The sequence below is a fragment of the Nyctereutes procyonoides genome, unplaced genomic scaffold, assembly GCF_905146905.1.
Source record: "Nyctereutes procyonoides isolate TBG_1078 unplaced genomic scaffold, NYPRO_anot_genome, whole genome shotgun sequence".
Lineage (NCBI taxonomy): Eukaryota > Metazoa > Chordata > Mammalia > Carnivora > Canidae > Nyctereutes > Nyctereutes procyonoides.
The window spans coordinates 29,978,582-29,993,977 of record NW_026575048.1 but is presented as its reverse complement, the minus strand read 5'-3'; the positions used below and the strand labels follow the sequence as shown (position 1 = coordinate 29,993,977).

The following is a 15,396-nucleotide window of genomic DNA, read 5'->3' as shown; positions in this document are numbered from 1 at the left end:
GTAATGCCTTCTGGGCTCCTGCCAAACGTTTGGACTTGTAAAAAGCCTCTGCGCTCACCTTTTCTTGTTTATTGTACACTCGCTACTTCACCAGTTGTTGGCTCTTTCTGAAGGGAGTGGTCACAAATAAGTGAGCATCTCATTGGTTTTCACAGAGAAACAAATTGCAATTGTAGTGATGATGTGTTAATTCTGTATTAAGTGCCTTCTTGACCAGGCACCATAAAAGGACGAGCAGCTCTCCTGCATCGCACTGGTAGTGGTGGGGGCGGGGGAAGGGGGCTGGAGGGGGGAGGGGGGAAAATCTGAAAGACTAATCACATTGAAGTGTGAATACCTAGTGGCAGAGCAGCTCCTTGTCAGTGGAAAACAACATAGCAGTGCTCCCTCCTGTAGGTCCTTGGGAAGCCAGTCGGCATGATGAAAAGACACAGGATTCATTGTTAATCCTGGTCCAATCGCTTGGGAGAGTGACATACCCACTCTGAACACCTCATCTGCACATGAGGGTAATAGTAAGTACTCTTCGGGGCTGTTGCAAAGATTAGATAAATTTAAGTATCTGTAAAGAGAATAATAATAATAAAAATACTTCCTGTTGGTTTTCCTTTGAAAGATTTCTTGCCTCATTATGACTCTGGGGAAGGAAAAGAGTAGATGCTGCCTTGGGAAGGAGAAGGGCGTTATGTGAGAGAATCCCTGTCAGAGAGGAAGGGGAATTAAAACTCTCAAAAGGAGTCTAAGAAATAAAATAACTTTAAGGGAATCCTAGAAAAGAGAGGGTTCCCTGGAAAGACTAAGGAAAGCTAAGTCTCTTTAAAGCATTCCTGCATTAAACACAACAGTTCTCAAATGATGGATCAGAAAAGTTAAAGAGCCAGCATGATGGTCTGGGGTATGACTTAGATTCTCTCACAAACTGAGGCTAACACATTGTGAACTCCCAAATTTCCTAGGGCTTAGAGAAGATTGTACATGCCCTAAGTGGAGCTGTCCCATGGGGAAAAAGAACCCCACACAACGGCTATGGAGTAGACTCAGTCTAGGTACGGCAAAGAGAGAAGGTCATGCTTTTGTATGCCAGGAAGCTATGTAGTGGACACCGAGCTAGTTGTTCAAAAACAGTTGAATATACTACATTATGGAGTCAGCAGTTAAATGCCCCTAACACCCAAAACCCCATTTGAGGGGACCAGAGCTGGAGCCAGCAGCCAACAGGCCATGAGTTTCACCAGCCATGAACTTTAATCACAGATATCATACAAGTGCCCAGGGAACAGCCCCAGCCAACCACATTGGGTCAGAGACCAAGCTGGTAGACCCTCTTCCTCATCACCTGGAGGGCACTGGGCATCCCTCTTCGACCAGATGCCATTTTGGTTGAGGGAGGCAGGAAACCTTGGTGGTACAACATTTTTCCAAAGTAAGCATGTACCTTGAAGAATCTCTTTAAACTTTAAGACACTATTTTCAATCCAAAGATTCCTATAAATGAAAAATTTTCTGTTCCTTGTCGGTCCCTCCTACCCCTGGGCCCAGTAGGATGGGAACTTATGAGGATTTGTTGCAGAGATTAGTTACAGAGAAATAAATAGGCCCAAGAGACTTGTACACTATATATTTAAACCTTTCTCTGAATTTAACAGCATCACAGGTAGGAGACACTCAATGCATGTAAGTCCCTTAAATATAAGTGAAAATATCGAACTGGGTTGAATCCCTCAAACTAAAAAGATACATTTCTTAACTAAAGTTAATTTCAAAGAAGCTCATCATTCCTGGTGTGCTGAGTGCACCTAATACACATTAGGAAGAAGGTTTGTACATATTTGTTGGTCAACAGATGATTTCATTTATTGTAACACTGAAAGAAAATGAAAATATTTCCTGATGTTTCTGTTATTTTATTTTTTTAAAGATTTTATTTATTTATTCATCAGAGAGAGAGAGAGAGAGAGAGAGGCAGAGACACAGGCAGAGGGAGAAGCAGGCTCCATGCAGGGAGCCCGACACAGGACTCAATCCTGGGACTCCAGGATCACGCCCTGGGCTGAAGGTGGTGCTAAACCGCTGAGCCACCCAGGCTGTCCTATTTTATTTTATTTTTTGAGGGGGTGGTGAGGGGCAGAGTAAAATGGAGAGACTCTTAAGCCGGTCCACACCCAGCCCAGAGTCTGATGTGGGGCTTGACCTCACAACTCTGAGATCATGATCTGAGCCAAAAACAAGAGTCAGATGCTTAACTGACTGAGCCACCCAGGGAACACTGTTACTTAATTATTTATATTGAACATAGTTGAGATTTTTCTCTGCTATCTCATAAATGTGAAGGGAGTAATGACATCATAGTAATGTCCCCTTTTCCAGAGAAATGAGATTTTCACCACATGGTATTCCTCACCTCTCTCCTTCCTAACGCTCCAGATTTGGGATCATCTACCTCAGCCCATAGTTTTTGTTACTCTCTTTCTACCTTTATTCCAGATTTCTTCCTATTATTTTGTCATCTGTCTTTACTTAATTAGTCCAAATGTCCTCTGTGAATGATAGTATTATCTCCCTCTTGCAGATAAGGAAAGGTTGAACCAACAGAGTTAAGATATTCCTAAATATTTATAGCACATAAAATGATGAGAAGCTCGGTATGAGCCCCAATATCATGTGAAAATATGATTCTTAAAGAAGGCCTGATAGCCACAACCTATAATCTGGGAGGCAAAGATAGATGTCAGATGTCAGTGTGCCCTACCCTGGCTTCTTCCATCATGGGCCTCTAGAAATCAGGCTGAGGCATGGTGAAGAAAGGAAACCTACACTTTCTCTTTCAGAAATTTCTCCAAAGAAGATCACAAACCAAGACCAGTCAATGACTCAGTTTTAGATGTCAGACTTTCATCTCTGAGAAAGAAAAACACAGAAGGGGTCTTTCTCAAGAAGCAGAATAACTACCTCTCTTCCCACCATCACAACAGACAGTGAGGATTGAAGTTCTTAAGGAACTCCCTTTAAACCTGAAGCAAATCACAAACCTGCAAACACTGCTTAGAAGGTGTCCTTCGGGCAGCCCCGGTGGCTCAGCGGTTTAGCGCCACCTGCAGCCCAGGGCTTGATCCTGGGATCTGGGATCGAGTCCCATGTTGGGCTCCCTGCATGGAGCCTGCTTCTCCCTCTGCCTGTGTCTCTGCCTCTCTCTCTGTGTGTCTCTCATGAATAAATAAATAAAATCTTAAAAAAAAAAGAAGGTGTCCTCCAAATGCCCAGGGTTCCTCCAGATCTGAGCTGCATCTCCATCTGTGTCTGAAGGCTTGACAGGGATAGTGGTGGGGATGGTATGGTTAGTTTCCTTCAGGGCAGGGTTGTGGAGAGTTTTAAATATATTAGTGGCAAATTTAGCAATTAAAAATCTAATATTGACTCATCTTCAATCCACTTCACCCTGAAATCCATTTCATAAGAGGAAACATGGAAGCGATGGTACTGCCTACCACTCTGTAGTGACCAGAGAGTGGCTTAATGGTTTTTAAACCTTTTTTTCCCCCCAAAGGAAATATTACAGGGAAGTTCAATACATACAACAGCTAACGGCCAACAACTCTGGGTGAAATAAAGGGCTGACAGGAGCCCCACCCTTTGTTCTCACTCCTTCTGTCCTTCCCACACATCCCTGGGACATCCCTTCTGAACCCCATGGGCCCCATAGAGCATAGTTTGGAAATCACTGCATATGTAAAAAATGTGAGTGCGAAAACCACATGTGAAGAATTATTAGTAAGTGTTCCCATAGCATCATACTTTTACTTAGGGGAATCGTGATTCATTAACCAAATAAGAACTTATTGCCATTTTTTCAAAGGTTCTTTATCCAAGGAATGCCGTGTACACAGAATAGATGTATTGCATTGCCATGGTGGCCATTTTAAATTTTAGTAAATACTGCCCCTTTGATTTGGTTCTGCTTAAATATGCAAATTAGATGCGTTTTCATCGACCCAGACATGGTGGTAGACCTCACCAGGAGTCATTAAAATGTTCAAAACACAGAAGTATCTCAAGATACTCCCAATATAGACAGCTTGAAAAAACACAAATCAATATAAAGTATAATATCAGTAAAAAAAAAAAAAACTTAACAACTGAAGATAAACGAAGAGCTATTGTAGGATAACATGTGATTAAAAGCCTAAGCCATTGGCCAGGAAATAACCCGCTATACGTCCTCAGTGCTAAAACTGCCTTGGATTACGCTGGCATCCTGAATACAGTATCTAGAAAAACAGAAAGGTCAACTTCCACTTCATTTGGGTCTGATCACATCTCATCTGGAATATTGACTTAGTTCTGGGTATCTCACTTTCAGAGGAGCATGGTCCAAGGGTAATGAATGGGCTGTGATATGAATTCCCGTTCTGTGAAGAAGTGTTGATAGAATTGTAGCTACTTTGCCTGGAGAAGGTAGGGCATCAGTGTGATCTGTTACTTAACTAGGGATTTTTGTGAAAAAGAATATGGCCGATCTCTCTACAACTTTCTTCCCTTCCATCCTTCCTAGTCACCTCTCCAGTAAGGCTAGCACCAGGTGGTGCCATTTACACAGGTTAAAACTTCAAGGGAGTCCCTTATAGCTCTGCCATGTGGTGGCCTGGTCACTGCCATTGCAAAAAGGGATACGAGTTTTTGACTGGTGGCCCCAGAAAGGTAGCTGAAAATGTAAAGCCTGGAAGACAAGGGGAGTGAAATTTTCTTTTAAGATGAAGACATTCTAACAGTGGGAGAAGACAACTCTACATGGAAGTATTTGGAAAGCAGTCCAAATCTTTATAGGTGAGCCCGTGCTTCTAGGATTGATAGTAATGGCAGCCATTTGTTAACTGGGCTTTAATGATGTGACTGGCCTTATGGCATTTGACTTTTTTTTTCCCACAAGTGATCTCCTTCTTAATCATCACTACAATACTCCCAGGCAGGAACTACAATTATCTTTATTTTATAGGGAAAGAAATGAAGCTTGGACAAATAGCTTTACTTTTCTAAGGTCATAGAGAGAACCAATGAAAGAATTGGCATTTGAGCTCAGGTCTCTGACTCTAGAGTGTAAATTCTAAGCCATTATGCACACTGATTCTCAACAATGCGGTAACAAAATCCCTTCTATCTTAATGTGTCCTTCTGCTTGATTGTAGCTAAACTTGATCTACAAATAAAATTGGATCTCGACATTGTACATCAAAGAGTAAGATCATGGAACAGAGGTAGGTGAGGTGAGTCTGCCCTGCTCTCACCAGTCACCAATATCTGCATCTTGGACTCAGGGGCAAACCACACACCTGGGCTCCAGATGCGGAAAGCTGTCTCACACCCAGCATACACTCCAAGATCCAATTCCATCACTTCAGGCACCCAGCGCATGAAGGATGTGCTGGGCTCACACTGGATATTTTTATTTTGTCATTTCCCAAATGCCCTCTCCAAAAATAACATCTCAGGAGGCAAGATGTGGCCTCAGTGGATATTTCAGAGCCTCTGGGGAGAGCTGAAGGGAGCGGAGCCCATCAGAGCACACCCAGTGGCCTCTGTCAGTTTGGAGATGCTGAGATGAAAGGGAGAGCCAGAGCCCTTCACTACATGTGCACCGACAGCTGCCGCTCTGCCATCGCTAGAGCTGTGTCTGCCGTGAAGACCACGGGGAGGCCTCGCTGAGGCTCTGTTAGTGCTAAAACAGATGCTCCTTCAGCACGCACATCTTAGGTGGCCACTTTCACGGGGTGGAAAAGGATAATCTAAACCTTCCTGTTCTTGCCAAAATAACCATGTGTAGGTCTTTGTTCTGCAAGTCTCTGGAACACACAGATAGATTTCCAAGCAGTGGGAACCTCCTGTCCTGTTCAGTCTTTGGACAAACTCTTGTTCTGCCCATTTCACCCCAGTTTCCTGAAACCCTGGCTGTAGGGCTCCAGTGGCTGGAGCCCATGAGAGGTTCCTTTGTAAGGAGAGTGTTCACAGCCAAAGCCATCAAGGCAGGCAGTGAGGGACATCGGGCTTTAAGCCAATGACAGCAGTGACAGGTATTGCCTTGGCTTTCCTGGGCTGAGAGGTCACCCCCTGTAGGTCTGCTTGCCTCATCTGGCTCCTTTCCAGGAAGGAAGGCGGTAGAACCACTGCCCGTGGGCTGCGGTGGGCACTGCCTGGCTGGGGGAAGGTTGGCAGAGGAACAACTTGTGGCTGATTCACACATTTAGGGTTTCTTTTGCCCCTTAAACTGATGGAGAGAGAAGCTGTAGGGAGAGAAACCTAATCCTTCCTAGCAAATAATCCAAACACAGAAGTCAGAAATCTATGTTCGGACCTTGCCTCCATTTTCCTTCATGAATTTAGGGCATTTGCCAAAGAGAGAAAAAAATGGAATGATACATGGATTTAGAAAAGAGAGAGAAATCGTTAGAGAGTTGTGTAGAGAGGCAATGTGATAAAGTAGAAAGAAAAATAGTCTTGGAGCAAGAAAGCTCAGATTTGGCCCTCATTTCTGAGCCTGGTGGCCCTAAGCAAGTTGCCTTGCAGCTCTCAGACCTGGGTCTCTGAGGTCCCTTTCAGCTGTAAGACTAAAAGCTGAGAGTTCTTGATTCTATAAAGAGAGTTCTTCTAAGACCAGAATTATTCCCATAACCAAGAACTATTTATTAAATAATCAGTGTGTGAGTTTTCTGGAGATAAGAGCAAGAGCTGGTCCCTAAAGTTTATGTAGATCAACAACTATGCATGTGAGAGTCTAAAAGTTCAGCTAAGCTCAGAGTTAATAACATTAACATTGATACAGTAGTTTCCCTCTTATCCACCACTTGGCTTTTCATGGTTCCAGTTGCGCATGGTCAGCTGTGTGGTCTGGAAGCAGAGGGCCCTCTTTCTGATATACGGTCAGAAAGTCAGTGGTAGCCTAGTGCAACATCACAGTGCCTACATCGTTCACCTTGCTTCACCTCATCATGTAGGCACTTTGTACTTGACCTCGCCACAGGAAAGGGAAGAGTGAATACAATCAGTAAGATACTTGAGAGAGATCATATTCACACAACTCTTATTACAGTATACATTGTAAAATTTGTTCTAGTTTATTATTGTTGTTAATCTCTTGCTATGTCTAATTTGCAAATTAAACTTTATCGTAGGTGTGCATTGCATAGGGAAACAGAATATGTAAGATTCAGTACCATCGATGGTTTCAGTCATCCGCTGGGGATCTCAGAACATCAACCCCAGATAAGGGGAGACTACTGTAGTAAGAATTTAATAAACACGGGTATCCCTCGGTGGGGAGGATTAAGTTTTCTGATACTGCCCTTATATGTGGCAATGCTTCCTAATTCCAGGGTGCAGAACTAGCTGTGCCACACCTCCTAGCTATTCTCATTAACCAAGAAGATATCTTGACTACATTTTACCTTATTTCTTGCCTATGTCTCAAATACTTCAGAACTTAGATTGAGGGGAAAGAGGTATATATTGACTTCATAAATAAATACCATCAGGGCACGTGGGTGGCTCAGTGGCTGAGTGTCTGCCTTTGGCTCAAGGTGTGATCCCTGCATCCTAGGATCAAGTCCGGCATCGAGCTCCCCACAGGGAGCCTGCTTCTCCCTCTGCTTATGTCTCTGTTTCTCTCTGTGTGTCTTTCATGAACAAATAAATAAAATTTAAAAAAAAAATAAATCGCATCAGTTCTCTTTCATATGGCATTTTCCCCTAGTTGGGTCTGCACAAAGCAAAAGAAAAAAGAAACTACTACAAATTCTCTCCCTACCCACACTATCCCCATGCTGTACTACAACCCTCATTATATAATGCATTAGCTTTTTATTGAAACAGTAATTACCAAACCATTTGTAATCCATATGTCTCTACCCAGGACTGGCAACCAGAACTTGAAGATTAATTGCGAGAGCTATTACGAGGCTTTTGGACATTTCTCCCGAGAGCCTCCATGAATAGCACCAAGATGAGTAGTAATGACAAGTTCCGTGCTTCTCACTGCCATGTCAGGTCATGATGCCTTCTTTCCTAACCAGAGGCCAAGAGAAAGGCTTTTCGGATCTTCCAGTGTATGTATGACACAAAGAGCTCATTCTAGTAAAGGGAACCAGACCCCTGCCATCTGACACTAATGAGGTGCCCCTTCCCTTGGCTCACCGGGATTTGGAGGAGGACATGCAGATAACCTTCAGCCTAAAGAGTAATATCATCACCGCTCTGGAATTTCTCTGAAGCATGCCCAGTGACGATGAGGAATTCCACAGGGCACGTGTCCCTCTTGGATCCCTTCCAAAGGAGTAAGTTATCAGAAGGACCCCATTAGAATGTGGGCCCCAGGGACAGTGTCAACCGGCAAGCTTTAGGGTAACTGGTAAAATTCTGCTGCTGGTCCATTCATCACAACATGCTGGCTCCTACAGCTGGGCCTCGGTCACTTCGAGAAGCACTGGTCCAGCCTGTCACTCACCTCTCTCCCATCCCTTTGTGGCCGGGCTAGCTTCTAACTTGTTCCCAGGGCACCACCTCTGAGTGTCTGACAAAATGAGCCTCTTGCTGGAAATGCCTAATCCAGAGGATTTTCTCATGATCTCTTTGTTGTTTCTCTTACCTTTCCTTCGGCTTCAGGCCATTGGCTTGGCTGACGGAAGTCGCTGAAGGCCCGAGAATTCTACCCACAGACTTGGCCTCCCATAGGGGTCACATTTCTGCCAGGCAATGTCATGATAGTGAGAGGAAGAGCCTAGAAGACCAAGCCTTCAGAATCTGCCTTGAGGCTCTCGCTGGCCTGAGATTGGAAACCCTCTTGGCCGTGTCACCAGTGCAAGCGATTTAATGACAGCTTGAAGAGCTCTGAACTTAAACAGAGATGAGCACAAGGCAGGAATTTGGACTGGAAGAATTGCCTAAGCACGGATTATTTTTCTATGGTATTTGACGAGAACAAACGAAGTTAAGAAGTTTCCTTTTGTTCTGGCATTGTTTACCTTCCTTTTATTATTCTACACAGCACTTGGAGCTCTGGCAGTGTTTCTGTCCTAAAACCTTATTGTCAGGAGTTTATTTTTCAGCTGTTTCAAATCATATCTGATAGAGGGAGTGCTTTGCCTGGGCTCATCACTTTACCTCAGAAGAAATAAAGTTCATCCTTTTAAATGACAATCCTGATTGTCTACAGCTTTAAGTTTTCTACACTTAGGCTGTAGGCTTCATTTAAAAATCTGTTTTCCCTCATCAAAAAGGAGCTGTGGTGGAAGTCCTCACTCTGCCGGCGTCTGGGGAATGACCTAACACGGTGTTCTGGATGATCGCTGTGTTATGTCAGATTTTCACGGCATGTGGAGGAATTCTTTGTCAATGGTGGTTTTGTCAACTGTGGTTTTGAGGCAATGGGGTTTTATGCTTGTGCTTGAAGTTTTAAAAATATACAAGCCTTTAACATTTGCAAAGTTTAATTCGGTTCTCTTCTAAAAAGTCGCAATTTGCTATTAGTCCTCCTCCTCTGTCAAGGCGCATGTGGGATAACAGAGTAGAGTTTATGCACGGCCCTTCTGGAACACCGACCGGATATCAGCAAGGAAAAATCATCCCTTCAGCTTCGTGATGATTTGTGAAAAGCTCAGATTAATTTAGTAGGCATTTTCTTGACACCTGTGGAAAGTCAGCGTGTGTGAGGGCGCAGCATAATGGTGATGAGGCCACCCTCTGGAGCAAGACTGCCTGATGGAATCCCAGCTGCTTAGCTGTGGTGGTTTGAACAGGGGCCCTGATCTCTTAACCCCTGGGACCTGTGAATGTGACCTTATTTGGAAAAAAGGTCTTTGCAGATGTAAAACAAGAAGGATCTCTGAGGTGAGAGCGTCCTGGATTATGGGGCAGTGGGTGGGGTGGGGGTTCGACATCCAATGACAAGGGTCTTCGTAAGAGACGGAACAGAAAACACAGACACGGAGCAGGGGAAGGCCACCTACAGACCTAGGTGGACATTGGAATAATGCAGCTACAAGCCTGGAGCATCAGATGAGGAAGAGGAAAGAAAAGAGTCTCTGTTAGAGCCTTTGGGGCAAGTGTGGTCCTAGTGATACCTTCACTTTGGATTTCTGATGCTAGAACTGTGAGAGAAGAAAATTCTGTTGTCTTCAGTCATCCAGTTTGTGGCAATGTGTTACAGCAGCCCTAGGAAATGTATACATCACTTATCAGCTGAGTGACCTTGGACAAGTTATTTAACCTCCATAAATCAGTTCCTTCAAAGAAAAACTCTTGCCCCAGGTCTGTTGTAAGGATAAGATGCCTTCATTTAAGTGACTGACTTAGATCAGTAACATACCTAACATGCTCTATATATGCTGTATACATATAGCAATGCTCTATTTCTATCTGCAGGCAAATGCCATAGATCCAGTAAAGTGCTGGTTGCAAGTATCACAATTCGAGAAATAGAAAACTTCCAGAAGAAACCACTTCCACTCATCTCAATGCCTCAGGCATAGCTCTCAAAGAGTATGAGAAAGGAGCAGGAGTCCCTGCAAGAGCCATTACTTAAATGCCTCTAAATCTGAGCAGTTTGGTAGAAGTAGGACTTCTGAAGGGTCGTGTGCTAAGACTTCACAAGTACATCTGGTACAGACCGTGTGTATGGTTCCTCCAACCTCCTGTTCTCCGTGAGATTGGAGCCTTCTGCCTTGGTAGCTGTAAGGACTCCAGTCTAGGGGCAAGGGAAGCATGGTGGTCTGCAGGGAGGGGATTTGTTAGAGCACTGGTGAGTGAACTGGTGTCTAGGAGGCTACACTTCCTGTCTCATGTCCCCCCTTCCTATTATTACTGGGATCACTGTTCTATTTTGCTGTGGATCCTGGTGTCTTAGTCCTTTCGTGTTACTATAACAAAATTATCACAGACAGGCTGGCTTACAAGCAACAGAAATTTACTTCTCATAGTTGGAGGGTAGGAGGTCCAAGATCAGGGTACTGGCGGATTAGGTGTCTGGTGAGGGTCCCTTTGTAATCTAACCTCCTGGCAGAAGGGCCAAGCTAGCTCTCCAGACCTCTTTTATAAGGGCACTAATTCCAACCATGAGGTCTCCACCTCCCAGCAGGCCCCACCTTCTTTTTTTAAAAATTTTATTTATTTATTCAAGAGAGACACACAGAGAGAGGCAGAGACATAGGCAGGGGGAGAAGCAGGCTCCCCGCGGGGAGCCCAACACAGGACTGGATCCTGGGACTCTGAGATCATGCCCTGAGCGGAAGGCAGATGCTCAGCCACTGAACCACCCAGGTGTCTCCAGGCCCCACCTTCTAATACCACCACCCTGGGGGATAGGATTTCAACATATGAATCTGGGGAGACACAGACACGCAGACCATAGTACCCCAGAAGGCATGACTCTAAAATGAGAGTATCTTCCAAGAAGAAATCTTAGATAATAAAACCTCATGTCAGGGAAGACTCAGGAAGTTTTAGAGCTCCAAAGATCATTGTTCAAATGTTCATCATGCTCAAATCATTTCGAACAACATTCCCATTTTACAGATGAGGAGTGTGACTCTCAGCCAGGCACAACAGCTGATCCCAATGAACACAGGCTCTGGTGGCAGAAGCCAGCTGCATGTCAGATCCCCTGCTCTAGGGATGTTTGTTCTAGTAAGTAGACCTGGATTGGAAAATTGTGAGGGACCAGAGCAAACATTATTTCTGCTAGCCCTACAGCTTAGTCTTAGCATAGTCCAAACCAAAATTTGGTTTTGTTAATGGAGTGGGCCAACTCTCAGCTCTTTCAACATCTCTGACTTTTCTAGGGTCTCCAGAACAGTCTGGATCTGTGTAAGTGGGCATGTGAAATTCAGCCCTGGGCTTTGTATCTCTGAGCATATTTTCTAAAAGCAACAGCAACACTACTTCCCATTGAGAATAATTGGGGGAAATTAGAGTATCCATGCCTCTTGACAGCGCCTGATGTATCGTGGGAGGGAGATATACATTAGCTATCATCATTTTTATTTCCACTCACTATGGCTTCACTTTGATCGAACTCCGCACTGTAAAGTGAAGGTGATAAAAATGGTCTACCGGAATAGAACTTATGAGCATGAACTCAGGAACCAGACTGCCTGGGTTCAAATCCCAGTTACATCCTTTTAAGCTGTATAACCTTAGATACATTATTTGATTTCCCTATGCTTCAGTTTCTTCATCCATAAAGAAAAAAAAAGATAACAATGAATACATGCAAAGCTCTTAAAAGAATGCCTGACTCATAGTATATGGTCAACTAAGTGTTTACTAGACTAGTTTTACTTATCCCACAGGACAGTCCTGAGATTTAAATGAGATGCATATTCAGAAGGCCCCAGTGTTTTCAGCTGTTAATCATCACTATCGTCATCATCGAGTGATTGAACCTTTCCCCCACCATGGTCTGTTTTTGTATTTGTTTAATACCTAACGCTTACTGACATGTATTACTGATGCATTTGTGGAAAGCACTGTGCAAAGCCTGTGTACTTAGAACAATACTGAGCTGGAAGCCAGGTTTTCATGAGTTTTCTTAGGCAGCTTCTATCTTGCTGCTGGTGAAGCATGTAAGATGAGACTGGTGCTCTGGGGGGACATGTCTATAGAAGACCCTAAGTGGAATGGCTGTGTGGTCCTCAGGGTTTCCTCTTTATTGGGAATGGGCTCAATGCAGAGAGTCTGAGATCCAGCGGTCATGCCTGTATAATATGCCATTATCCCCTGGCCATTGCTAACCCACTGTGTGGTGGGCCCCAACCCTGTCCCCAATCCTGGATCTCAGGAAATAGGATCAGCCTGTTTCCCATGGCATAGCTATGCAATGTGAGGTGGGGAATCTTTAGCTGCTAAGTTTCTTGCCCAGGCTGCAGTAGGAGAGGAAGAAATTGATGTGAAGAAAAAAACAGAGTGAGCACATGAGGAGCGCCCTTAGACCATTCAAAGCCATGGGACTTCATAGTATCTTCTCAAATAATGTGGGAGAGCCTGTATCGTTCCAATACATCTCCTGTTTGACCTATGTGGTATTTCTGCTACTTACAACCAAGAAATTCTTCCTTTTCCTCCTAGAACCAGCCCACATATTTCCAGTTCTATAATAAATTTTCTGACCCCCTCCCCCACTCCAGCATCTTGAAACTCTCCCCCACTCCAGCATCTTGAAACTCCCTCTCCATAGCACTCCCTAGACCCCTTACAGTACTAAGCTTTTTTTTTTTTTTTTTTTTTTTTTTTTTTTTTTTTTTTAGTACTAAGCTTTTTAAGGACAATGTTCAGCATAGCATTTCATCCAGTGCTGGTGCCCAATGATAGTTTGACCTTGTTTTTAAATGAATATGTGAATGAGGGCATGCAAATTGCAGCTGATTGACAGGTCAGATTATCTCTATGATCTTTCCCAAACTGGAGACTCTATGGGGCTAGGTTATTTGTGAAGGGGGACTCTGAAGAGGCTCAATGGAAGGTTCTAGAACTCCAGAAGTTGAAAGTCTCAATTTCATACTATTCAAACTGTACTTCCTCATCTACGTCTTTCTGCTTCATGGCTCCAGGTTGTATCTAGCCACTCAGATGGTTTGGAGTTATGAATCACTAACATCCCTCTTAGACTTACAAATGGAATAAGAGGAGATGACGAAGGGACAGAGATACTGAAATTGAGAACTGACTTCAAGAAAAACTAACAGGAAACATGTGCTACATCTGTGGGAAAGAGAAATCTCCAGAAGGAGAAGTGAAGTGAATTACAAGCTATGAAAGACAAGAGAGGAGCCGGTGCCTGAAGGAACCTCATCTCATCAGTCACCTCAGTGAAACAAACAACTAGATTGACCAAAGCTCTACGATGTTCGAGTTCTCTGTTCCCAGCAACCTAAAAGTTACATTCATCTGCATAGCTTGATCCCAGGGAAAGCCTGACTGGGGACAACCTGACTGCAAAGGGGCACAGATGACTAAGTCTACTTCCCTCAGAGGGAAAGACCTGGGGCTTTGGGCGATTTCTTTGAAGTCCCCCTAGAGGGCTCTAAAGATTGTTAGTGGCATCTGGTCTTTAATCCTGGACATTAAGCTTGTTGATTTTTGCCCCAGACCATCTGTTTCTCAGCTTTGCATGGAACCTCTCCTTTGTGACAAGTAGGGAAAGAAATACTGTATTTTTATTGTATTATATTTTTATTTCTTTCTGTTTTGCCTTTCATTCCAGTCACAGCATTAGAAAGGGAGTGTTTACCTGCCTGCTGATGCTCTGAAAGATTAGACACAAAGTGCTGACCTTGGTACCTAATGAACATTTCCTACAGGATGGGTGCCTTTGTCCTTCATGCTCTGAGAGGAAGTCAGGAATAGTGAGTGCACTCTTGTGACCATTTAATGTCTGTGCCCAGAGCACTGTTTGCACTACTTGCAGCCCTTATAGTTGTGAGGAATGACTCTGGGACCTGACTACCTGTTTGGATTCCATCTGAGCCTATTCCTAAGCAAGTGTGTGGACAAGTTAGCTAACCCGTCAGCTCCTTGCTTACTGAGTGGAGTAATGACAGTACCTACCTTGCTGCAGCATTGTGAAGGTGAAGGTGTGAAGGTTTTTTTTTTTTTTTTAGCACAAACGCATTTATTTACTAACCAAAGGAATGATCCTAATTAAATCAACACTTTGAAATAGTTGCATGTAAAATGTTTGTGGTAAAGATAATTGAACACAGTAATGAAAAAAAAAAGCAGTATGGAGATTTGCTCATTGAACTGAGCTTGTTCATCCTCACAGCTAATTCCTGTCCAAAATGATGATGGAATTTTTACTCTACTTTTTCATAGATCCGCGTACAGGTGACATTGTTCATGACGCATTCCACCACCAATTTCCCATCTTCCAACTTTCTTGTTATTGTGCTTTCCTTCCCATCCCATTCCTGATGTTGAACCAATGCGCTGTCTGTGAAGTTGCAGACAGTCTGAGTTTTTCTGCCATCAGCTGTAGTTTCTTCAAACTTCTCTCCCAGATTACACGAAAACTGTGTTGTTTTCAAAGTGCTCTCAGTTTTTATGGTGAGGTTTTTGCCGTCAGAAGAGATGATACAATCTGGTTTGGCCATTGCACCCACTTTTCGCAGAAGGTGAAGGAGATAATACATGCAAAGCACTTTGTTCTGTGTCTGCCACTTAGTAAACTCCCATGCACATCAGTTATTGTTATCTAATATAGTAATAGTATTCCTAATGTTAAAGTGGAGCAAGCTCTACACTTGCCAGAGAATTTGCAACAGGAACAGACCTTTCCTTGAGTTTATCTCACTCCAAAGAATTCAGTGTTGTCATATGTGAGACATGAAGATCAGGAATGGACATTTCCAAACTGGTGAA

The 15,396-nt window shown here is 43.6% G+C and overlaps 1 protein-coding gene across 1 annotated transcript; it reads right to left on the bottom strand.

Annotated features, from left to right (window-relative positions):
- Positions 1-14,626: 14,626 nt before the first annotated feature.
- On the bottom strand, positions 14,627-15,167 carry LOC129510857 (fatty acid-binding protein 5-like). Its single transcript, XM_055327145.1, has one exon. The coding sequence runs from the start codon at positions 15,165-15,167 to the stop codon at positions 14,832-14,834; it is 336 nt and encodes a 111-aa protein (XP_055183120.1). The 3' UTR covers positions 14,627-14,831.
- Positions 15,168-15,396: the final 229 nt, after the last annotated feature.

What these genes read in the sequence shown, in the direction of transcription:
- LOC129510857 (XM_055327145.1), bottom strand. Translation starts at nt 15,167, where the DNA reads ATGTATTATCTCCTTCACCTTCTGCGAAAAGTGGGTGCAATGGCCAAA.